Here is a 26,705-nt window from a genome sequence, read left to right as displayed (position 1 = left end):
TAAAATTCCCAAGTGTTTATTGTTACAGTTTAAGTGCATATATTACGTCCATAATTTTGTGCCCTTCCACAGGAACAGACATAGAGCAGCTATACAATTTGTTCTTTACAAAAAGCTTTTACTACTTTGAGATCTCATCTTTATAATAGGGTAATACAGTGAAGTAGTTCCAGTGATGAATTCCAGATCTATACTGACTAGACTTCTAAAGAGTAAACTCAGTATGGAAGGCGTTAAAGTTTTTTAATATTTCCATAAAAGGTGACAAAATAAAAAAGTCAATTGAATTAAGACAGGCAATATACACAAGACACTTGTAAAAAAACCCAGATGTTCAATACAAAACATTAATCTACTTTTAACAAAAAAGGAAAAGCTTTTCATAAGTTAAAAGTATGGGCCCACACTTCTGAATGTCACCGCAGAGAAGTTATGAAGGTATCTCTAAAGTTTAAATACAATCTGTACTGGCTACATTAGTTCTGCAACTTTTATAAATGAATGATGGAAGACAGAATTACCTAACACAGGAACCTGAGCATCAAAAATTAAATCTCTACTTTAAAATGGTTTATATGCGTGATTGCCCCCATTTGCAACAAGGATAATGTCTGTAGTTTCTTTGGCTGAGGCCATCATCTCTAAATAAGCCCCAGACAAAATGGGAAACATTTCCACTGCTGAGAAATAACCAAGGAGTATAGTTTGGTTAGAATGCCAAACACTATGGAACAATTCTATACTTATAGAAAAAAACATTAACTTTCTAAAGAGATGATTGTGAATCCACAACTGTCATATTTAATTTTAATGCATTTTATAAGTACCACAGTATTGACAAATCTTCATAAATATCATTATTTTTGAAATAAAAATGTCAAAAAAGCACAGAAAATTTTATTATTCTCACTGGAACAGCTTAAAGTTTCTACTTTAAATTTAGATTTTTGTTTCCAATATTATGTATAGATCATTTTTATCAATCCTATTCTCAGGGAAGTGGAGATAGTATCAGGATAGAGAATAGGCAATAAGGCTGAATTCTTTCTTCCCTGCCCAAATACCTCCAAAAGACCTTAAAAACTGTAGTTAATGAGAAATACCAGAATTCACCCACTCCACCCATGTCACCATTGCCTGTATAAAGCTGCAGTGTATTTTGTGTCTAACTTGGATAATAGCCACAAGGCTCCATCACACTGATTGATTTGGATTAGACTTCTATTTCCAGCTTCCTGACTTTCCAAATGCTGGGAACTGGAGAGAACAGACACCAACACTTCAGCTCCATAAATGGAGGATAAATGAATCAAGTGCTTCACCTCACTTGGCAATGGCCTACATCCACCTGAGGAGCAGCAAGGGCATTATTGACAAAGCACCTTCCTGAGAGATGCTGACTGCCACATGAGGTTTAAAGCCTTAACAAGCTGAGATGGAAAGTCCTTCGGCTCTTTGAACGTTTCAGATCCATCTCTTACAGAGAGTTCAACTGGAACTCCTTGGAGTCTCTGAGCAGGACTGAACATAAATTTGCATGCAGAAGACCTTAAACCATTTCAACGTCTTGGCCAGAAAAACCATGACATGCCTGGAAGCACCAGAGCAATGATTACAGAAGAAAAAAGATTTACGGCATTGTTGTCTAATATAGGTTTTCCAGATATGTGCTTGGAGTCTTTTGTTTGGTGGTTAACAACCATGCCAATTGTCTGGTCAAAACCTGGAAAAAGATAAAAACTTCATTTTACAAAGCCAACTGAGATGAAGAGACACTTAATAACCAAGTATGTACAGGTTCCTAAATTTATTTTACTATAACAGTGTTAAATCTCTGTAAGAAGACATCACCAGACTAAGCTAAATTACAGTTAGTTTAATTTGGTACCTTCAAAGAATGGGGTATAAATGCAGTATTTTACATTAGAAGTTACTTCTTTTGAGAAGTTACGCTTCTGGCAAGTCTTCTCTCTTTATGTAGTTTCACAGCAAAGAAAGGAATGAAACAAGTTAAGTTAGAAGAGGAAAAAGCTGCTCCATCACTCAAAAGCAAAGGATGCTGTTTTAAACAAAAACAACTTATTAGCAACAGGTTTTCTGGCAAGAAGACATGTTTGTTTAAAAAAAAAATACGGAAACACCATTATTACTTAATCTGATAGAAAACAAGCTCCTCACAAAGGCTAAATTTATAAATTCTATTTACACAGCAATTTTATACTACCAGCAGCTAGAGTTTTTTCTGTAGTACTTAGGTAATTTCTTGCTCTGCCTTTGTATTATCAATACTTTAATATTACTTCATTAGGTATTACTGTACAGACACCATTATCCTATGTTTTGTCCAGCTGCACCACTCTGTATGCTGATAAAATCACACCAATCTAGAATGCTTGATCTTAACTCACACTGTAGTGAAGTGTAACTGGGTACATGCACATGCAAGCTTTTAAGGTTGGAACATTCCAAATGAAATCAGTATATTTTATATTAATTTTTTTTCTTCTTAGATTTTACTTTCAACACTCACAACCTCTAAATTTCAAAGAAAGCTGCTACTTTATTAAAAAAAAATCTGCATCTCAGACAAAACTTAAAAAATCCCCCACTACAAACCTCCCTGGCAGGGATATAGTTGGTAATACTGTTTTGAAACATACATTTAAACCTGGCCCTAAATAATGCAAAACAGCTACGGAAAAATCAAACTTCAAAGTCTAATAGCTTAGCTCTCAACACTTGCTATGTTTTAAAGAGTAGTACTTTCTTTGAGGAAAACTGGAATTATTTTTTTCTAAATATATGCCTCAATTGTATATAAAGTGTATATTCCAATCATGAACAAGTAGGTAAAGTAACAGTCCTTTTGTTAGCTCTGTTATTTACAGAATAGGTACAGACTGATAACATGGGCAAATTTGAATCTTATTCTTCACAGCTATTCAAAGTTTTAATTAATAACTGTGCAGGCAGGAGTGGATTTTCTTTTAGAAACAGTGGGTATCACAGGCTATTAGATACACCACATCTAGGAATATCACCAATGGAAAAAACATTAACAAAAAGGATTAGCAGCATACTGTTTAAAAAAAAGAAACAATTCTTTATTCCCACTGCCATATTTATTGTTTTTCAAGATGCTGCAGAAACTAGAGTATTCCTTCTGAGTCCACACTGAAAAGGGAACAAAAAAGTGGGCTAAAGGAGAGACACAAATGAGCAGCTCAGTTCTGCCTGTATCACATCACATATATATCACAGCATGTACATGCACAACATGGTATACATATTCCAGCAATGCTTTTGAATTTGCAAAAGAAACTGTGTAACTTGCACGCTGTCCCTGCTGCAGCTAAAAAGGTAAGTTGCTGAGCATGGAAAGAATACACGAAATGAAGAAGAAATAGATGCTGATAAATGCAGGCATGCATTAGCTGGGTTCACTCCATTCTCTTAATGCATCTGCCTCTTTAGGAGCTGGCAACATTGTCTGAGTGCTTAAGTGTTTCTTGCTCAGGACAGAAATATCTAAAAATGTATCAAATAGTTAAACACTCCGTTGTATTTTGAACTTTAATGGAATTACAAAGAATAGAGCTGTATATAAATAAAAAATGCTGTATAGCCAAATCCAGAGCATCAACAAGAGTTGGTAGATTTCACTGTAAAGGCAGACCTAAAGGATTTGTGTCTCTGAGGCAGTTCATCTGCACATTCACACCTTGACTTCCAATTAATAAGTATACCAACAATGAAACCTGGAAACTTAAGTTCTCTCTGTAAACAAGCTGGTAAACACAACAGTGTCACATATGGTTTCTAAATAATTTTGAAACATAGGATAAGTTTACAGCTTAGCCTAAAGGTTGTCTGTAGTGTTTATTCACAGGCAATGAGTAAACATTGCAATAATTAAGAACCAGCCACTCAACATATTTTTTAAAAATGCGTATTTTCTTTTTATTTAAAGTCACAGCTAGTTTGTGATAAGCTTAACTTATAGGAAACAGTGCTCTGTATTACAGAGCTTCTACAGGAAGCAGAGAAAAAAACAGAAGGTAAACTATTGTTCACTTTTTCTTACTTAATTCTTACATTTAAGCCTATTGCCAAGACTTCAAAATTAGGAATGGAGCTTCTGCAGTGACAACTTAATCCAACTAAATGGATACTATTAAATTGACATTCTTTCTTATAAAATGTTACTATAATTAGACATATAGAAAAGGAGAGGGCAGCAATTGCTTCTCCCAAGGTAAGTTGTTGGGTATCTGTGCCTCTTTCCGTCATCAACGTGACAAGAAGCTTCAATGAACAAATCAAAATGTGGAAAAGGGCCAACCACCCTTACTCCTTTCCATTTCTATGTCCATTTGCTCCCTTTGTCCTTTATGCTGCTATTTTTTTAATCTTGTCATTCAAAAATCATATCCCCCAGCCCTTCTTGAAGGTCAAGTCAAATTTTAGGTTACACTGGGAGAAAGAAAAAAAAAAAAAAAAAAAAAAGAAGACTCTTACCACTGTATTGCATCGTAGCTCCCAAATACGAATCAACAATTGATCCCAGTAGGCCAGCTGCTGCACCAAACACTATGATGGGCCATTGTGGAGCAGATATTTCCAGATCACTCACAAAAAGGAGTTGAGTTATAAAGTAGGCTATACCTACTGTCATGCCTCCAAGCAAACTTGAGATCAGGCCCACTAAAGTAACTGCTCCATTAGTACCTAAACCAAATAAAGTATAGCTGATTTACAAACTGGTTTTTAAAGACTTGTGATAATTTAAACATTTTACATGAAATCCAAACTGCCCATAGTGAACTTCTCCCCTTACATCTACTGCAGCTTTTTACAATTCCCATTATGCTGTTGAGCAGCTTAGCCTGCACGATTACTGCCTGTTACTACTCCTTTCCCGTCTCTAGGGCTAGTCCTTTAGAAATATTCACCAGCATTAAATTAAATAAAACTAAACAACACACACCTCTCAATGTCACCTGGTATTTGCTTGCTCTAGGAGGTGGTGGGGTAACACAAGAAGAGATTTGCTCAAGAAAAACAAACCTTGAGATGTGCACATTAAAGCAATGCCCTCTTTCAGAAGTAGTATACTACAACATGTTTTACCAGCACATTTAAAAAGAAAAGAACTAAATCCATAAACAGAGATGTTTGAGAGCTCATTGAATAAAAATCTGAAGAGTGCATATAAAGAAAAAAAATTCCCATACATTTCACTTCTATCCAACAAAATCTGTGCCTCTGATCAATTTGTCAGCAAGACTCTAAAAAGGTATATTGCTTTACAGCAGCAATGACACCCACATGGAGACAACATTTGACAGACAGAAAGTTCACTTTATTCACCCTTGGTAGGATATTAAAGGAAATGAGTGATTTGGTTATGAAGTGAATTTTCTGTACTATCTCTGTTGAATATATATGTATATTACTGATTGAAATAATGCCTGAAAAATATCAGTTGATAACTTGCATTATTCATATTAGGAGTATAAACTCTTTTACTATTGTCAGAGATTAGAAGTGACAGCATTCAGAATGATTTTAGCTCCGTGGTTGCTATGCTCATGCATCTCCATCAATAAGATCGGAAGAAATACAGTTGACTATATTCCATTTCAGAGAATGCATTCCTAGTAACCTTTTCAAATCCCAGATTTCTAATATTTATTTTTCTATGTCTTTCTTGGAACTTTACAAGTTGGATGTATAATTCAAAACAGATTAACAAAATATTAAGAACATGTAGAAGAGGTAACACCTTACCTACTGGAACCTGTTCCCAGGTTGTTATCAATCTTGGTTTGCTTTTACTCATAACACTACCAATCTCTGAAGCCCATGTATCACCAGCAGAGCATGCCAAAGCTCCCAAAAGGGATAAGCACATCCATGATGCTGTGTATTCCTTTGAAAAGTCAATAGGAATTTCACCTGGTCCATTTTCTATCATATATAAGAGAGCCAGCTCAGTAGGAACACCACCATTACAGAATACCTGAACCCAATTCCTCTGGCCACCTAAAGTACAGAAACTGAATTTTAGTAATTTCAGGCAACAGCATGAGACAAAACCAAAATAACGCTTATCTAAAGTTAAATTTAAAAATACAAACATTAAAAACAGAAACTTTATGGAAATTTATTTAACAGAACAGAAGCAAAAGCAAAGTGGCTTGCTAATATTCACAGGGATAGGGTCAAAGGGAGTCTCAAGAGCGTTCCCTATTCTAGATGTTATATCTCATCTGACTCTTTGAAAGGAACAAGAAACATGCAGTATTTATTCTCTACAAGGGATCTAAAAGAATTAAAGTATTTTGGCTTACCTTCTTTGTATTCTGAATCTATTTGTTTCTTTATATCTTTTTTCCACTTGGTAAGTTTTGAAGAAGTTACAAAAAATACAAACAAAGAAGAGAAGAAACTATAATTTGCGACTGTAAGGATAAATCCAACCACCAGTCCTGTGAAGAAAAAAAGAAGCATATAAAGTTCCTTCATGTAACAAAGGTTGTTTTGCAAAGCAATTAAGTACTTCAAATTTTCTGAATATGAAGAGTATCTTCCTGATAAACCTAAGACAATCATACAATAAGGGATTCTGTTGAAAATTAGTAATTTTATTCTAACTGCTGAAGCATCTTATTTTTAAGACCTTTTGCCACAAATCAGTTATACTATGCAAAAATAAAAGAGAAGCAATAAAACCCCCAGAATCCAAAGAAAATATTATTGCAATTCAAGTACTCTGCCTGAAGAATATTATTACTTTTATAAGGAGCAAATATATATCTGTGGCTGTGCCTCTATCAGCAAGTTTATCATCAGTTTAGATATTGAATCCCACATCCAAGGTCTCCAAGATAACCTGTAAAACCCCTCTCCAAATCTTAGCAGATGCCATTTCTCTATTCTTTTCTTTGTTAGTTTCTGATTTTTATTACACCTCTTTATTTCTGTAATTTTTTAAAGAATTTGATCTCCTTGATGCAATTCACTTTTATGTTCCCTTTCACAGGGGAGGCCTAATTTCACTCCTCACCATGAGATTACAGTTCTAAAGGACTGAAAGAAAAATGGTTGCATTTAAGAGCAAATGCCAGTATAAATCGGCTGGCAGAGCTGTTAAGAGGTCGCAACATAAAAGTCAGAAAGATTTTTGTCAGTGTAGAAAATGCTTCCCTTAACTCTCACAGACAGAAGATTTGCAAAATGGGTGACAAGGGAAGGAAGGATTTGAGGCCCTGTTTTACTCCACTGAACATCAATTCAGGCAATGTCACAAGACAAGGGTGAATCACCTCACCCTGAAACGTTGCATCAGATTTCAATAAACGCTATTGTACACTACGCTGGGCTTTTCATCATGTGGTGTAGAAAAACTTTTCAGACACAGTCATTTGTTCTTATTGAAGTACAGATTTAATTTTCTTATTTTTGCCAGGCCAAAAAATGCCTAGAACTGCTTCTATTACAGAAAGGGGAAGCATACAGAAAAGAGAACTGATTTCCCTACAAGCAGGAAGGCTGCTGACATGATCAGTTTAGGGTCTTTCTTTACCACTACCTCTGCCGTTTCCTTGTTTCTCTGTGAATCCTTCTATAAGTTAAACCAAACCATGTGATTTAACTTCATACTGTACTGAAGTTTAAAAGAATCTTCAAGGTTTATATAACTATAATAGCATTAATCAAATCAATTATGAACAGTAGCACAGGGTTACTTGACTGTTTAAACAGGCGTGAGAAAAAAAAACCTGTATGAATCTGGGGTATGTATGCTTATATTTATATTTTATTACAATAGAACTATGTGAGGTCTTAAACTGCAAACAATAAAAAGGACCTTTAGTTTACCAAATGTTCAGCTTAAGTCTCAGAAAAAACATACCTCCCAATGCACCACTGTGATCCAGACTCTTCTTCTTAAACCCCTGTGTAGCAATAATTAGTGGAACCAAGACTGAAAAAAGCCAGCGCCATGGAGAAATGGGTCGTAAAGTACCTGATAAATCAAATAACAGGGATGGGTTACACATGATCCTCATAAAGCCTTTATGTCTTCATGTCTGAAAAGTCATTATTTCCTGATATGTACTTAAATTTTGATCTTAATAGAGATTCAAACTTTTTATTCTTCAGAAGAAAGATATTCATATGGACCGAAGGACAATATATCTGAAATTATCTACTCAATTTTTCCATTCAGCTATCAAAAGAAAATATATTTCATGAACTGAAATTAATTACCAAAAAATAGCAAAATGTGACAAGAAATAAATATGGTGATATTTTCCATTCTGAAAGGGATTTATGAAGCTCAAAAACTAACATCTGAATTTACTGTGACAAAATTCCACTACCAAAAAAAGGCAAGCAAGACAGTCTGCTAGGTGAAAGTAGTGTGACCACTTTATGAAACACCAGCCCTGTCAGTTCTTCTGAAAGATGATGTAAGGCCCTTAATGTAAGGCTCTTTAAAATATACTTTGAGCTGATTATTTTCTCAGCAAGATTTGAAGTGACAGTTTCAGTTTGAAACACACACAAACTTCTAAAAGCTAAAGCAAATAGTTAATGTAGGTTTTGAAAAAAAAAATCTTGAGAATCTATTATATCTCCTATACAAATACAAGACATTACAAATCTTGCACTCAAGTAAGTCTCAATCTTGTAAAAGAAAGATTTCACAGAGGCACAGAGGCTTCTCTTGCTGGAAAGATAAACATGATGGTTTTCAGCAAGAACTTTTGTGTCACCAGTACCCCAACCTCTGAACAAACACTGGCTCCCTGGTGCAAAGCAGGACACAAGCAAAACACACATTGCAATGTTAAAGATTCACAAGAAAAAATTCTCTTCTGTGTACTGAAAAGCCCCAAAGCCATAGTAGGTGAGCAAGGGGGGTCCTGCAGCCCAGGCTGAGTCAGAAATTCAAAAGATGAACACCAGCTGTGTACTAAGAGCCCTCCAGTGCTGTAGCCTGGTATTGCTTGTCACAAACCAAGGCAGCTCTTGGTGATGCAAATTTGAGTGTAAGTAGTACTGTAACACAAAGGGGTTCCTTTTCTTTGGCTAACAAACAGAATTTTCATTTCTTCAAGGTCATTTTTAAACAAAACCTTTAGGATTTGCTTGTAGGAGAGAAAAGTATTTGTATTAAATTACTACTAAGACCAAGCTAGGATCTATAATAAAACAATGAATATGCTCTTCAACATTTTGGCTTCACTAACATCTGGCCCACTGTTTGGAGCTTAAGAAATATTATAAACACTACATTAATAAAAGTATGTTTGCAGTATTTTTATATTTATATTACAGACTGTGAATTTTAGCACTTTTAAAGCCCATTAACTACTGTATGTTCCATTCACCTTCTTGAAAAGCCAAGGTCTTTCCAGTCTCAGGCAAATGAATGACAGAAGTTTTATGTCCTTCTTGTTCCATAACCATTCCCTACAGAAAGGACGATTTGTCCACAGTTTTTTCCTTTCTATCAGGCCCTGTCCTGATTTAGCTGGTAGCAGGTCTCTCCATGCTATACTGTAAATTTCCACTCACTTATAAGAACAAGGACTAGAATATACTAATTGTCAGAAAAGTTATAGCTTTGGAGAACAGACACAAATGAATGAAGTTGCATGTTTAAATTTCACTTGGGTAGTGACAAATGACACAAATGAAAGCTGGTTGTGCAGCCTGCTTCTGCATACCTTCTAGAAATCTGGCATCTCACTGCGAGCCAAACCAGAAGAACACAGACAACGTACTTAATTTCATTTATTTAATGCTGTACCAGAAGTAACCCATCCTAAATTTAATGCTGTTTAATTAAGTAACCCATTCTAAATCACTGAAAACACTGAGCAAAGACATGCAACTGCCTCTACGAAAGTCAGCTTATACTGGTGGGGTATTTATTGTCGTTTCTTCTGGACCCAGGGTGTTACTAGGCAGTTGAAGATGCTCATACTCTATCTCTACACACTTTCAGCAACACTGCAATGACACTGGAGCTCTTCCAGCATCAAACCAGCTGGCGTCTGAATGGTAAGTCTTTACCTGTCTCAGAAACACAGTTGAATTTTTCTAGGCATAAACTGATACTGCAGGCAGTATCAGCTGCTTTGCACACTGCTGTAAGAATGGCCCTAGAGCCAAAAAGAGAGATTACAGAGAGGACTTGTGTCCCTGCAACTGCACACAACTAAGCCACAACCAGCCTGAGCAGAACGCTGAGCTGACAATACACACCTCAGCCAGCCACTCCATCCATACATCCCTGTCTCCTCATAGCATTTCCCGTTTCTCTGTTCCTCGACTAAAGAAGTCTTCCTGCATGACCTGTTCTGCACGTTGCAGATGTTGCTGATTCCTAAAACAGTTTTGAAAGCTGGCACACTCTTCCCACGCTGCCAGGTACTTTCCGTGATGCAGAAAGACGTGTCAGCTCAGCTCTTCCTTTCACTTCTTAATTTTTATTTGCTTTCTTTTGGAGAAAGACATCACAAAGGACACCAACATTTTAAATTGTACACGATCCTTGGGCAGAGCTGCAAGTAAGCGGCTGTCAGCATCTTCTAAAGCACCATCACCTACTGTGAGAGCTGAGTTACCAGCTCTACTGACGAAGGAAGGAAGGGGCTGCGCACACCCCTCCTCCCATTTTTGTCCCCTGCCCAGAGGCCGGAGGGGAGGGTTCGCCCGTGGCCGTGCCATGTCAGCCTCTCCCCGGCCTTTGGACTCACCGTAGTACGTACTTGCAGTCATCGACACGATCCAGAACGCCAGCGAAATACAAATGAGCAAATTCAGGATGACCATATTCGCCATCATCTTGAGGTATTCTCTGAAGAAATCCTCCTGGTAATAGGACATGGGAATCAAGAAGGACAACACCTGATGGGAAAACACAAGGCGCAGGGCATCAGCGACACGGCCACCACCTCCTTCTTCTTTTCTTTCTCCTCCCGCCCGGCCGGAGCCGCGGCCGGGCCCGGCCCGCACAGCCCCCGGGGCGCTGCCGGGAGGCACCGAGGCGCTCATGGAGAGGCTGCTGCGGCCACCTCGGCCGGCCCACCCCGGGCTGCGCTGCGCGGCGCCGGGCGGCCGGACGCGCTCGCAGCGCCCGGCCCCGTCACCGACCTGCTCCCTGGGGCCGCGGGCGCCGCCGCCATCCCGCCCCGCGGCCTCCCCGCGCATGCTCCGCCGGCAGCCGCGCGGGCCCGCCCGCGCCTGCGCCGCAGCGAGGGGGCGCTGCAGCTGCGGCTGTGGCTGGGCCCGCGCCATGTGGAGCTCCCGCTGCCCTCGGGCGGGGATGGGGTCGCGCCCCTCCGACAGACGCTGCCAGTGGAGATCCAGTTTGCGAAATAAAACCAGGCACGACACGCCTGTGAAAGGCATGAAGTCTGTGGATAATTAGTGAGACCAATGAGTACCTGGATGAGGTTTGAAACTTGTTGGAGCACTTCGAAGTTCATTAACAGCAGAAGAAAGAGACTTGAAACGTTTCCTAAAGTTGACTTGGGATGAAAACATGCCAAACCTGCCTGGTGGCTTTTCTTGGGGCACGTCAGAATGCCTCCCAAAACACTCGAGTTGAAAACAAGCTGACATTAGCTACGGGACAGACTGCACAGCTCCCACTTCCACACATCACAGCTTTGTCAACAAAGCACAGTAAGAGGTGAAACTTCACAACTTCCCAAAAACCCATTGTTTTGAGGCAGCAACCTCAAAATAAATGATAAATAAATGAAATAAATAAGACCTCAGGCATCCCAGGAGATAATGTTGAAGAAGCATTTAAGCATTTAGCACTTGATCAGTGGAACATAGACCAAAACCTTCAAGTGGTACAAATGAGTGCCCTCATGAACATCAATAAATAACATCAGGTTCTTCTTTCCTATGGACTTGTAGCAGCAGCAGCACAACAGAATATTTATTTAAATATTCAGCAAGAGGCAGAGTAATACAAAAAAGGACAGGAAAATATCTTTGATACACAAGAGAAGCAGTTTTAAAGCTAGAAAATTCAAGTGAGCAATCTTGATTTAGGAGATGATAATTTCCTTACTGAATTTGGGAATAATTCTGGCATGTGGAACCCATTTATTTTTGAGGCATGTTCTCTTATTTTCCATTCAGTATCTGGAGTAGCTTTCTATCAAGGTGTGAACACAGTCCATGTGTTCTTTTTCTCTCAGAAAAAGAACATGATTCATTTCTCTCATAAACTTGGATATATTTTCATGTTGTTGTGAAGGAAATAGTTATGACTCAGAGCTGCTTCTTCAAATGTTGTCTAAACTAAGAAACTTACTCCTTAAAGATTTACCTGATTTTAGCTGAAGAAATAGGCCTATTCCAGAGGCTAAGTTAATACTTGGGTGTTTACAATGTATTTTCTCCAGGCAACTAGAGACAAAACTTGGATCAGGTGCCTTAGACAAGGCTTTATCTTATTTTCTGCTATATTTATTGGTAACAAGTACTGGTAACACCCATAATTATCTCAAGTAGAGATACCTAAAACAGTAATACTAATGTAGGAGTACTGATTTTGATATATCTAGTCTTCTCTCTTACCTCCCAAATTTTCATTAAACATCCAGGTCTGAGGTCTGAATTTGAGATCTAACAATCAGACACGCAGCAGCTGGGCTGCTTTGTAAGAACAGGACACCTTTTTAGAATAGCACTGATATGACATTGCTTAGGCTCTTCTGCAAAAATCTAACTAGTTGAGATTTTCAACCAGAACAAGATCAACTCTACTTAAACTGGTGGCTGAACAAGCAGCTGCTTGTTCTGGTACAATGAACTCCCATAAACGTACTCATTCAAATACATCCTTAACTGTAATAAGTTGTTTTATTTAATTTATTGCTTACTTTTTGTTTTCTAAACTCTAACAGACTGATACTGGAATTTCTGGTGGAGAAACAAATGTTCCTGAAGGAATCCTAGAGCCCTGGCTGTTATGTGTGGTTCTGTAAAACTGTGGGATTGTGATTAATGGTAACACACAGGCTGGTGTGAAGAGGGGGCAGGTTTGAGGAGCTCTAAAGGACTCTTCAGCTTCCTTCAAAAATCCCATCCCCATGTGAAGTAGCACTTGGCACTGATTTAGGGACATACCAGACTATTGTGCTGGTTTATCTACAGACCTTGTCTCTTGGCTTAAAGCACAAAGTGCTGCTGCTGCTGGAGTTTACCTGAGCAAGAACACCAAAAGGGACCACAGCTCTCCACTCCTGGTGTGAGAAAGGTGGTTCTGGTCAGGAAATGTCTAACAACCAGTGCATGAATAATGTTGGCTTTGACTCCTTTTTCAGCTCTGAGTCTTTTGTTAAATGTGGCTTCAAACATCTTTCTTCCAGTGTTTCTGATTGCCAACAAATTTTCCTGCAGTAGCTTGGTACACATTAAATGTTGCAAGTAGATTAGAAAACAAGGAAGAAAGGCACGCAACTTTCTACATTTGGAAGCTGAAAGAAGTAGCTACAGTTTTGAAAGTAATGTCTACAACAGCTCTGTAATTGCCCCATATATTGTGTTTAAAATATTCTTTTCTAGATGTTGCCCTTTTTTCACTAGGTCCTGTAATAATGGTAATAATAATAATAACAACAACAACAACAAAAACACTTTTAATTAGTAAAAGCTGGGTTTTTAAAAAATTTAAATTGCCATCTAGATGCTTACAATATTGTGAATACAGAATGAATGTATTTAAAAAGCCATCCTGAAACAGTCAGAAAATATTTAATATTTTCTGTATTATATTTAATACATGCAATACATTAATTTCATAGTCAGTTTTTACTTATAACCTTCCCCCCATTCCTTATTCACACCTAATAGTAGTGATAAGCTTGACAATTAAAAAAAAACCCAAGAAACAGTTGTTTACAACAAATAAATCTGAAAGCTTTTCCTCACACTTTCCCATCCAAATTCATATGAGGAATAAGAAAAATTTGAAAAGTTTGAATTTAAAAAATTGGAATTATAAGCTACCCAATATTTAGAAGAAGAGTTTCTTCTTACCTTTTGCCTAAATGTATAGGATGCCAAGCACTGCCAGTGCAATCTCTAGGAGAAAAAAAAAAAAGAAAAAAGTAAGATTTAATAAGAGGCAGGAATGTGAGATTATTAAAAGCAATGCAACAGAAAGATAAGAAGATGTTACTGTACACAGCATGCTAATAAGTCTTTTACACTCATTCTTTTCCTAGGAATTTAGTAGATTTGCCATAATACAGCATAACATTTCTAAACTTCTATGGCAATTTTAGAAGTAGATTTCGGACTTATTTTTTTGTATCTCGGAGATAGAACTTTCCAGTTGTCTTCACTGCTTAAAACATTATTCACACTTATGCTTGATAGAGTGCATTATGAATAATATAGCTTGAAAGTTAAATACTAATTTAAACATCTTTTATTCTCCTTTGTTAATCTTGTTTTCTTAATAGAACAACAACAAATAATCTTGTTTTCTCAATTGTTTCTTCTTTGATTGAAGACAAAATACTGTTCAATACATGAAATTAAAAATCTGTAAAAATTGTTAAGATTGTATTAAGTATAGCTGTTCACAAGGGCCTTGAATAATATTCACACTCTTAGAAAAGACAACATAGTAAGATTGTAAAATTTTATGCTGATAGTGTATTTAGATAGTTACAGAAAACAGAAGGGGAAAAGTTATACTGCAAATAAATATTCTTCTTAAGTAGAGCATTCATAATTAGTAGCCACCTGTGAAAATACCAACCAAATTGCAAACAGTCATTTTCACACTGAAGGAGTTGCTGTACAGATGAATTCCTAACATTTTTGAGGCACTTAAAAATGTCAGGGCTTAAGACTATAGCAAAACTATTCATACCAGGATTTGGATTGTGGACTACAAAGCAGCAAATGAAGAATAAATATCGAAATCGCTTACCAAAAAAGAACAGAACCTAGAATGAAGCTTTAAGTATTAAATGTATTAAATATGTGTGGATAGGCTTTTGCATTGTGTTAAATGAATGTATCCAAGGACAATGACACCAATTAAAATTATTCCTAGTAGCCTAATTGTCCTTTTTCCGGTCACTTATTACAAATGAGCCAGCTTTTTACTATGTGTTTATGCTGTGTTTTTCTACTTTATCAAGTAGATAAAGGCAAGAGCCAACATATTGAAAGTAGCATATTTTCAAGATTGTGATATCTCTAGTATATTTGCATTCTACAGAGAATGAAGTTAAAGAATTAAACTAGAGTGCAAAAATATGTTAATGGAAAAAAAAAGGGTTCAGCAGTGGGTAAATTCAGTAATGGGGAAGGGTAACAGTAAGCAAGGCAGGTAAAGATCTAAAAGAACTGTGCACAAGGAATGACCGTCTTCAGTCACAGACTTGCCAAGATGGTAAAGAGGCTTTAAAGTTGCCAGGGGAGGAGAGCCTCCTTTCATCCCACTCCCACTGGTTTGATGCCAGTGCCCCCACAAGAGATGCCCAGAACCTGGAGGAGGATCATAGTGATGCCTAAAGATTTTTAGCTTCTTTATGTATTTGTAGCTTTGTAGGTTTTAATATGTAACTGTATGGTTTCTAGCACTTTCTTACACTTTAGAACAGTAGTTACCCTTTCTCACACATTATGTCACCTTCTTGAAATGCAATTTGTTCTTATTTTCAAGGGAAAGGATTTCCAACAAGGACATAACAAGATGCAGGGCTAAGAACCCCTTGGAGTGACTCTAGTGGGGCAGGTCCAAGGGTGGGTTACCAGGACAACCAGTCTCCCATTGGATGTACTAGCTAGATATACAAATTAGTTAAACTTCTAAAAAAGTCTAAAAAAATTTGATGCTGCATGTGCACATAACCTTTCATTGAAAGACTGCTCTTTATGCTATCCATTCTAATATTGTTTGGAAAGTTTTTCTTCTGATTTTAGACAGCAATATGTTAGCAGGAGAGCACCTGAAGAGCAGCACAAAGGAATTCCAGCCACTCCAGCCAGTGAGTTGGTTTAATTGGGGGTCCCAACTTAAATGGCTCTATGAAAACACACACAGCATGGGGAATAAACAGCAAGGAGTTAGAGATGCACATGGCTGCAGGGCCACACTCTTACTGGAACCATGGAGACATGGTGGGATGGTGTTAGAATGAAGTCATACTAGAACGATGCATCTCTTCAGCAACAGATAGGAGCACCCTCATATTCACAAGCCCTCACCTTCCCAAGGGACTTCAACCATAACCATATCTATTGGAAGGACAACACAGCAGGCCATAAGCATTATAGGAGGTTCCTGAAGTGTGTTGATGATAACTTCCTTCTCCAAGTGACACAGAAGCCAACAAGGAGAGGTTCTTTCTCCGTTCTCAGCCTGTTGTCTCTGCCCGGTTAGGCGTACAATGGCCTTGGGACAGCCCGCCCTCCAAAGGATGAGTGCACTCTTCAGATTTTTTGGTCTTCAATATTGTTTATTAATTCTTATCTACAAAGTTGTCTCCCAGCCTGACAGAGGTCTGCCCAGCAAGACAGCCATGGGCACACTGACCTCCCACTGGGCGGTCATCTATTTTTATACTAAAAACTACGTATAAGATATTTACCTTTACCTTCCAATACCTTTTACCCTTATTAACAAGTGCAGATTTAATGTGAACCGATCCCAAAGTGCCAACATCACCATCAAAGATGGATGACAGGAAGAAGAGGAGAAGGACAAGACACGCCCTAATTCCTCCATCTTGTCTCCTAAAACCCCCCCTGTACCAAAATCCCAAAACCTGTGTTTTCACCCTGTGAATAATCAATTCCTTCACCACTTATCCCCAAATGATCCTCTTGTCCTCATACAGGTGGCACATCCCCTGCAGGGTCAAAATCCAACCACCAAGCACTTCTGGCAACATTCCAGGATTTCCGAGCCCCCCAGGGGTTATCTCGGCAACTCTGGACATCAGGAGTGATGTGCTGAGTTCCCACAGTTCTTTGCTGGGCCTCGTCTCGCCAACAAGGAGGGGCTGCAGCAGCACGTGATGCTCAAGGGCAGCTTTGGCTGTGAGTCACCATGGAATAGTGGCTTTCAAGATACTTAGGGCAGTGATGAAGGTGCAGAGCAAGCTCACTGCCCTGGTCTTCAAGAGAGGAAGCTGGTCTCCAAGGGTTGGTTTGGTAGAGTACCACTGACTGGCATCAGAGCTGCATCTCTGCTGTATGGTGTTAGTCATGTTATTGTCTGTGCAGAATTACAGCTATGCAGAGAACAGGACTGGCTGGATTTCAGATTGAGATAACTTCTAAATTATTCAGAATCATTATGTTATATACATTTTTATCCTGTGAAAACTCATGTCTTCCACATCTGTCACAGCAAGTAGGTGTAACTTGTCATACATAATGATTCAAATCAGCAGTTTTACTTGTTTAGGCAGACTGAGAAGCAGTGATGGACCTATGCACATATATATTTTTCCCACACTGGTCATAGTTAGATTTTAGGGTCTTGTTGGGGTTTAAACCCAGTTGGCAACTAAGAACCCCACAGTCACTCACTTACCTCCTCCCCACCCTGGTGGAATGGGGAGGAGAGTCAAAAGCAAAACCTGTAAATTGAGATAAGAACAGTTGAATAATTGAAATAAAAGAAAAAAATAATAATGACAGTAAAAAAGAAAACCAAGTGATGAACAAAGCAATTGCTCACCATCTGCTGACTGATGCCAGACACCATCCCTGGACCCCTGTTAGCCCCTCTTACAGGTAACTCCATCAGTTTATGTAACAGGGCAGGATGGTCTGCAGTGTGGAATATCCCTTTTGCCAGTTCACATAAGCTGCTCAAGCTATGCTCCCTCACAGTTGTTTTGGGTTTTCTTGATGTAATTGGTTTTTTTTGTTTGTTTGTTTGTTTGTGTTTTGTTTTTGTTTGGGTGGAGGGTTTTAGTTGTGGGTTTTTTGTCTGTTTATTTTTTTTTTTGTTTTGGTTTTGGGTTATTTTTTGTTTGTGTTTTTTTAGGCTTGTGTACCATCTCACTGTCAGAGCAAGAGATCAAGAAAGTCCTTGGATAAACACAGCTTAGCAACAACCAAAACACCAGGGTGTTATCAACATTATTCTCATACCGAATCCAAAACACAGCAAAGCACCACCACCAAGAAGAAATTAACTCTATCCCAGCCTAAACCAGGGCAGATCTTTGGCTCAAGAACTCTGTCATATGTACGTTTAGGTTCTTTAGCAGACAATTCTAGTAAATACTGCTAAAGATTTAAGATTACTAATTTTCATTGTGCTTAAAATAATTTGTAAGAGATACTGGGAGGTGAGGGGATCAACCAAAGCTACATCTATACATGGAACAAAATCTTAACAAAAAAATATTACCTCCAGATTGTTAGTGACCAGGCCTGGATACTGACAAGCTTGCCAAATATGTAAAAAATTTTTTTGTGTCTTCTTGTTATCAAGATTGAATGTAATGAGCTCAAAAAGAGATGTCTGAATGCAGACATGATAGTTTTATCAATGACTTGGAAATCACTAAGCGTGTAGATGACCAATGCCTACTAGTCTTGGCTTGCCAGAACTAAACAGAACAAAGATGGAAATTTGATTTACTATTTTTAACTGACTATTCCAACCAGCAGACTAATGGATTTCCTAGGGGATGTCTGTATTACAAGAGTTTTGTTTGTATTCTGTACTGACTTTAGAAGCTCTCCAACAAAAAAACCCAAACAAACAAAAAATGCATAACAAACAAAAATAAGCAAACAAACAAAACAAAACAATCAGATACAACTGGCATGTTTTGATACTACCTCAGCAGCACTTAGCAAAAGGAAAAAAATAATTGTAATATTCCTAAACATTTCCTAATAAAGAAACCACATGAACATGCTATCAAGTCCAACTATTTGTGAATTTATATTTATATTTTATTGTGAATTTTTACTTATAGTTCAAAGCGTAGACCACACTGAGCCAGGTGAGCCACTGGAAGATGAAGAGCAATGGAAATGTGTGGCTCATTTCAAAAATAATCTCCTTAATGGGATGGTAAATTACCCTTTCTTTGAACAATGGCTCAAGTACCCAGATGCTGTGTCTATGTGAATAGTTTCTGTCTGAGACTTTCCAAGCAGTTGCTCAAAATGTCATTATCTGTATCTGAAATAAAAGGGCACTAAACCACACAATGGCTGTCTGAAGGGCAAACTCTGGCACTGTAATCAATAGGTGATAGTGTTTCATCTGTTGGGTCTCCAGTCAGGACATACTTTCTATCTTCCCCACTGCCTTTTCCTAACATTGTTTTCAGTTGCTCTAGGCCATAGTGAGTCCAGCTCTCTGCCTTTTCCATGTGAAGAGAGTGGGATGCTTTTGTAACAAAACAGACTTCCTGCATTCTGGAGTGGCTGTGTGATGCTGCAAGGCCATGCAAGTCAGGGAAGATGTGGTGATACAATGAGAAGACTGACCCAAAAACTCAAGGGAGATTATATCAACACCATCAAATGGATGAAACCATATAATGAATACTGATGGGGGAAATACAGTAACATCACTTCATCCACAACTGAATGTAGTCCTCATTTATATCTATTTCAGTTGATTAATACTAGAGGCACAGCAGATGTTACTGCATATGTACTTAATTCAGTTCTGACTAGGGAAGTATAAAAAAATATTTGCTATACCTCTTTTCTGCAGTTATATTTCTTAGTTTACATTTATAATCCATTATATGCAATCTACTAAGGCATGTAAATGCCTCTTAAATCACTTTCAACTTTATTTAATCTTTTTATGTTACTAAAAGCATGGAATAGTTGAAAGTGAAGTATCAAAATTAATATGAATACTAAAACTGAATAAAGGCACTATTAGTGTCTTTATTACTATAAGGTGTTATATACAGATGAGAGGCACAAGCATCAGCTATGAAGACACAGCTTAAATACTGAGGATATTGTGTCTCTCTGAATCAGCAACAAGTGCTTTATGTTTCTATAGCAGTTAATCATAAGAAGTTAAAAATCTTCACAAATTTTTGAAATTTTGAAGTTTAAGGAAGGGAAGTAATATCGGTCAATGCCTTGTTCCAGATCACATGAAAAACTTAACAACAACCTAAAACCAGATGATCTGCCATTTTTTTATACACAGTGAAACATTTTATTGAAGATTTTATTAAATGTTTGTAAAAATTGCCTTCAGTCCTAAGCAGAATCTCTGGATCCTATAATAAGATAAATTATAAAATAATTTTTCTATTGTTACTCATTTAACAACTATAAGGAAAATTCATGAGGGAAATATTCAGCTGTGGATTGAATGCAAATTCAAATCCACAGCATAATGGGACCTTCCTCATTTATTACAATGTAGAAATCTTGTACTGATTTGGTCTTGTACCAAAAAAGACCCTACACTTTAGTAGTAGCCTATTAAAAACTACTATGGACAGCAGTGGAGTATTATGTTTTTGAAGAGAATTATTTTTCTTACTTACACTGCAGCAATTATGATGAAGTTTTATATTATAAAACTCATAATTCTTAGATTTACTGCAGATTGTAAATTTGTATTTGTAAGGTTGTATCCGAAAAATTATATATTGTGTCTTACCTGGGCAAATGTTCAGTTTTTTGTAAAACCAGATAATTATTACTTCCTTAGAGAGACAAATATTGGAGGATAATGCACTTGCCAAGTGCACTACAGATTTAGCTGTATTTTGCAGATAGACAAAAGCAGCAAGTACTCTGTGATCAATAAACTGGATTTTGGGAAATCTACTTTGTAATAAAGAATGAGCTTTTTATCTTTGAATATTTATTAAAAAAATAAGTCATGTAAATACAATATTTTGACTTTGGCAGTAGAGAATTTTGGTCCTGGTTCACGGAGGGCAAATACCCACACATCCAACTTCAAACACTGCTATGGAACTGAAGACTTTTTCAGTTCAGAAACTGGAAAATTTAGTATGAAACATGAAAATATCCTGGAAAACTAAAACTACAGAATAAGGAAGAATAAGTTTTACTGAAAAGAGGTGGCTCTAACAACACATGTTCAAAAGTTAAGCAGAAATATCCCTTACCGTTTTCTCTTCAGTCCAGATTCAGCAGACTGGTGCAGAAAAAGTAATTCAAAGCTAACATGAGTTTAAGTCCTATGATAAAGAGTTGCAGATTCCCAATGTTTTCAGCAACTGAAGTTTCTCATCAGAAAGACTATTGCACTGCTTATTCTGCCTCTTTGCTGTGATAATTTATTCTGATTCTTTGAGTCAACAACAGTAAAGTGATGCCACAGGAAACCATTCCGTCCTGAAGCAGATTAAAAATGGAGAAGTCAAGACACTGACAAACAGGGCGGAGCCCAATCCACCCTTCTCATGCCAAAACAGTGCCAATTAAAGATTTATTTTCTTGTTCTCCTGACTTCAGAGATCCACCCAGTGTCAGAAATTGGTATTGAAGTCCCAGAACATCCTGTCACTGTACACAACACTCTAAGGTAGCACTGGTTTTAATCTCTGAAAACAAAGTTTTGACAAGCTGGGGGTGGGTGGGGGGATTTGTGGGAGTGTGTGTGTGGAAGTATCTTCTTCATCTGTGAAAGGAATCTGCATTTATGCATTATTTATGCCTTTCTCATAACAAACATAAACAAAACTTGGTGCTCTGCTTTTCAAGATACTAAACTCTTCAGTTCTGTGAACTCTAGAACATCACTATAACAACAGGAGGTTATCTCCCAGCTGCCAAGTCTTGCAAGTCATTTATTTTTTCTTGATGACATGGACATTTGATAATATAGATGCAGAAATGAGAATGACTAGGATTCAAACAAAATCTTCTCAGAAGAAATCTCAATAAATAAATAAAAAGTGAACATTTTAAACATTCATTATTATTTTAGTAGAATGGCTCATGACTTTTTCAAAATATATTTTGCAGACTTTTGGCTTGAGACTTTACCAGCCTGCTTTTATGTTAATTATTTGAGACTTCCACCTGTAAATATGTCCAACTATCTGGAATTCATCTTATATGTTTAATTTCTCTTATGTCAGACACTGATTTAGGTGTCAGCCTTAGGTACACTGGAGCTGGTTTTTTTTCCCCTTCCCCTAAAGATTCAAACCCAAAAGAACATTTGTCAAAGACTGTGAAAACAAGAAACTCAAGAACTCTTCCAGAGTCAGAACAGAGAGATTCTGAATTTGTTATTCTTCTTTCCTGAAAACTGATCTTACAGTTTTACTAGAAAAGGCTCACATGCAAATATAGCTAGTAATGAAAAATTTTCTGTACAATAGTCAGGCCACTAATAGCTGCTGGCTGACAGAAGGTACTGAAACTTTTACAGAAATGGCTCATGACATGATGTTCAAGAATTGCCTTAGGACATTTGCATATATACAGTCAATTTGAGCCTATGGATGTCACTCTCCTCCTACTAATTAACAGAAGGAGATTCCTGCAATGTATCACCCCTCTGAAGTCTGTTACCTCAGGGGAACTGAAACAACCAGCAAATAAACTTTTCTTTCTGCATTAACTAAGCGAGAAGACTTTGATTATATATTTATACTGCTAAATGAAAAAAATAAAATACCAGCTGCATGCAGCTGAAACACTGACCTCTCAGTAATTGACACTGCTTAACTGTACAGCTACTCTGCAGATGTATTTGGACTGCTCTGAGGAGATGATTCCAGGAAGTCCCTAGAGAGTGGGCTAGTCCTAAGCACCAGCTGCTCTTGAAGGATTGAATCTGCGTCCACCTATTTAGCAAAACAAAGTCAAATATCAACCCTCTGTGCCTTTGTGACTACCGTCCCTTTCAACTTGTTTCCTTGCCAAGTTAAGCTTCCTGAATTTTCCTGAAAATAGTGTAAAGGAAAGTTGTTTTGAACTGGAAAAAACATTTAAAATTCTGTAATTTTCTTACATATTCATAGTTCAGATTACATTTAAAAATAACAGTGAAGTGCTTCAAGAAAAGCTGAGAAATTGTCTTGGCATTGAGGGTCATGCCACACCTCTTTATTTATCAGTTTAATTCTCTGGGCCTGCAGTCCCAACACTTCACAGCTACCAACTGAGAAGTAATATGCATACTCCTTTTTTGTAATATCACTTTTATTAGCCATTCATCTTTTAAAGTCTGGCTCCTTTGTTGGAATGTTTAATAGTATAAATAATCAGGCAACCTGGTGGCACAGTCCAATGGGATGTCTTTTTCAGCTGGTATGAAAAGACATTGAATGGAAAAAAACTAAATAAAATCTAAACAAAAGAAATTATGAAAAGTCATTGCAGCTGGTTTTTAATTTAAAAAAACTCCCACCCTGATACTCTCGTTCTAGGATATCCCCTAACTGTTGCTTTTCCCCATCCTGTTGCAGCCCTTTTATAAAGGGAGAACTCTGCATATTTCCAACTAGCACAGACACATTTTCCAACAAAAACTCCTGCCAACAGCCAGGACTCTTGCTGTTCTGTCCTTAATCCTGTAGCATTACATCGTGGCCCTGCCTGTGGAGATTGCCATGACTTCCCTGCTGCCATAGAACTCCCTTAGCATCCTTCCATGACATCAGAGATTTTCTCCTACAGAAGCCAGACATGATCCCTCTTATAGATGGCTCCCTGTGGCTCCACAGGCCATCCATGGAGTCATAGAATGGTCTGTGTTGGAAGCGACCTTAAAGACCATCTATTTCCAACCAACCTACCATGGGCAGAGACACTTTCCACTCAATCAGGTTGCCCAGAGCCCCCTCCAACCTGGCCTTGAACACTTCCAGGGATAGGGCATCCATGAATTCCCTGGGCAACCTGTTCCAGTGCCTCTCCACCCTCACACTAAAATATCTCTTCCTAGTATTGCTTCTAAACCTACCCTCTTCTAGTTTTAAAGCCATCTCCCCTTTTCCTATCATTACACACCCTTTAAAAAGTCCCTCTCCAGCTCTCTTGTCAGCCCCTTTAGGTACTGGAAGGTGGTAAAAGGTCTCCCTGTACCTTCTCTTCTCCAGGCTGAACTGACACAACTCTCTCAGCCTTTCTTCATAGGAGAAAGCCCTCTGATGCAGCTCCAGGATGTGATGTCTGTACTTCTACCAAAGGAGTGGAAGCTTATTATTGCTCTCCAGTACAAACTGCAGGACTTGCTGTCCTGATTAGCACTTCTGTACTTGCACAAGAGCCATGGGCTTTCCTTAGCCATGTGTTACACCAATTCCTGATATACCTTTGGGGCTATGCACAGTTGTGGATAGCTTTGAAAGCAACTCAGCTTCTTAACATCCCTTTGCACTCCAATGCAAGTACCTTGCTGCTATGTTGAAGCTCTTCTGCAAGCATTAGTACTGCCTGCTCTTAGCAATAGTAAAATACTACACTCATGTTTTTCCTTATGACGATTCCAAACAAGAAATGGCCTTAATTGATCAATCAGCAACGACAGTGGGTCTTTCTGGCTGGCACACTCCTGTAAATGCTCTCATCAGCCTTTCCACACAGCAGTCACCATTTGCTTCTCTTTCAGAACTGTTTTTGCAGGACTCAGCCCTAGAAGATGAAAACATTGCCTGACTGTGCCAGGTGTGCCAGTTACACTTTGAGTCCTTATGGCTGTCCCCAGATGACCACCTTGTTGCACCTCAGCTCCTCCTCACCTTGCTGGTGTGACTCACCTGATGGCTCACCCTGGCAAGGGGGTGTGATTGCATCAGTACAAGCTTGGTTTGCCCTAAATTTTCTGTAAGAGCACAGCAGTACTGCAGCACTTGTCCAATTTGTTTGGTCCATAACATCAGATGAAGGGTCAAAGCCAAAGATGCAGCACACCTAGACACATGGGTTTCCTTTGTAAATTTGCAAGTGGATTTTATGCAGATGTCCAAACAACACAACCACAAATACACTTATTTAATCATAAACTTTTTCTCAGGATGGGTAGAGGTCTGTCCATGTAGAAATGCTGATGCTACTATTGTCACTAAGAAACTTTTCAGACAATGCACCATTTTGGAATACTCACTGTACCACATAGTGACCAGGAGACTCATTTCACAGGACCTGTTGTCCAGAGGACCTGTCAAGCCCTAGGAACCCAAGGGCATCTAGACTTTGAAGGGGCTGAAAGGAAGAAATCTGTTTAAGAATTATACTGGCCAAACTTTGTGAATAACCAGCCTAAAAGGCACAAATGCTTTCTCTTTGGCCATAATATACATCAAGATCACTATGAACAAAAACACACACATGGGAACTTGCAACAGGTAAGCCCATAAGGTTGCTGCAGAGCTCACCTAATGCACCACATACATCCAAGCTACAGGTGAGCTCTAATAGTGGCAAGACTATTCACTCACAGGTTGAAAAAAAAAATCCTTCCAGAACTTGCCTCTGAATGTACCACCATTGTGGACCCCAGACCTGAGTCTACACAAAAGTGACACACACAGGACTCAATATCAACAGCATCAGATCCATACACACACTCTGCCCCCAAACAGTTGAAAATTTTTGTATCTTTACATAACCTATTAAAATATCTTTCTTCAGTTGGCCTACCATTATGCTAAAGACTTAAATATTTCAAAATGCTGGGTGTGTTTCAATATCCCTCTTCACTCTAGTGAAGGTGTCATCATGCTTCCCATGGCATGTAATTTGTCAGTAAAACAACCAATCTGGAAAACCCTGAAGGCAGAAATTCCTTGTCCAAGGCCACAGATGGGAACTGATCCAAGTAGATCCAATAGAGATATGCATGAAGCTCCAACTCCTACCCATCACCTGGGATTAGCTGCACCTGGGAACACTTGTTATTTGAAAGCAAATGCATCATGGCAAGTGGGATAGCGCAATTCTCAAAATTGCAGGACATTATAGGATATTGTTTCTATATGTTTCTACAGTATTTTTAACAAAAAGAAAGGTATCATAGCTTCCATACATAGATGACAATGCTACATTATAATTTCAGAAAAAAAATCCCAGGAAATTATTGTGAAGTTTATTTCTTCACTTCTTTCTCCCTCCATCATTCTCTGTGGAACCAAATCCATTGCAGTATTTACCTGCCAAATAGAAAAGTTACAATTGTTTATATTATTTTGAGTCATGCTAATTTGAGCTTTTAGTTTCAGAGTTTATGTTTTGAGGAATATCAGAAGTATTTAAAAATCACTGAGGAGAACACCAAAATAGTGGAAAGTGCTGCATGTAATCTATTATGTATGTACTTGCATATCTATCCAAGCATAAAAAATTACCACAGACACTTGATCTGTTAAATACCTCTAACTTGGCTGTAGCATCTGCATTCTACAAATAACACTATAAATAACTATGATCAACCCTGTCTGTACACAATTTGAAGAATTAAGGAACAACAAAGATGCCATCAAAGGGCAAAAAAACCAAAACATTACACACTCACGACAGTCTTTGGGGTTAATCATGGGTTAGGTGTCCAATACAAGTACAAACTCAACAGAAAAAGCCCAAAGTCTTCTTTGCCCTAAAGAGGACATGAGTTCTGTGGTTCAGTTTCTGACCTTGCTTGCACACTTCTCTTCAACATATTGCGCACTTGCAGGAGTCCTTGCTCAAAAGCTTGT

General features: G+C 38.1%; 1 protein-coding gene across 3 annotated transcripts; it reads right to left on the bottom strand.

Moving 5' to 3' along the window:
• Nucleotides 1–26,705, bottom strand: TMEM19 (transmembrane protein 19). Of its 3 annotated transcripts, XM_064701947.1 has the most exons (8): nt 26,643–26,705; nt 14,086–14,130; nt 10,779–10,929; nt 7,919–8,032; nt 6,354–6,491; nt 5,791–6,045; nt 4,519–4,728; nt 1–1,723 (listed from the first exon to the last, which is right to left on the bottom strand). In XM_064701947.1, the coding sequence occupies exons 3-8, from the start codon at nt 10,906–10,908 to the stop codon at nt 1,560–1,562; spliced, it is 1,011 nt and encodes a 336-aa protein (XP_064558017.1). In that variant the 5' UTR covers nt 10,909–10,929; nt 14,086–14,130; nt 26,643–26,705; the 3' UTR covers nt 1–1,559. The 3 variants fall into 3 exon arrangements, with proteins under 3 accessions (XP_064558017.1, XP_064558016.1, XP_064558015.1); XM_064701946.1 differs by lacking the exons at nt 14,086–14,130; nt 26,643–26,705 and adding an exon at nt 11,176–11,247; XM_064701945.1 differs by lacking the exons at nt 14,086–14,130; nt 26,643–26,705 and having other exon boundaries at nt 10,779–11,153.

Source organism: Zonotrichia leucophrys, chromosome 1A (genome assembly GCF_028769735.1).
Source record: "Zonotrichia leucophrys gambelii isolate GWCS_2022_RI chromosome 1A, RI_Zleu_2.0, whole genome shotgun sequence".
Lineage (NCBI taxonomy): Eukaryota > Metazoa > Chordata > Aves > Passeriformes > Passerellidae > Zonotrichia > Zonotrichia leucophrys.
The sequence above is the reverse complement of the archived record's forward strand: the minus strand, read 5'-3'. Positions and strand labels throughout refer to the sequence as shown.

Excerpts from the sequence above, each read along its gene's own strand:
- TMEM19 (XM_064701945.1), bottom strand. The coding sequence starts at position 11,076 with ATGAGCGCCTCGGTGCCTCCCGGCAGCGCCCCGGGGGCTGTGCGGGCC. Across the intron at positions 6,492-7,918 it reads TCACAGTGGTGCATTGGGAG|GACTGGTGGTTGGATTTATC; the intron begins GTATGTTTTTTC and ends TTTTCTTCACAG. Across the intron at positions 6,046-6,353 it reads AGATTCAGAATACAAAGAAG|GTGGCCAGAGGAATTGGGTT; the intron begins GTAAGCCAAAAT and ends TCTGTACTTTAG.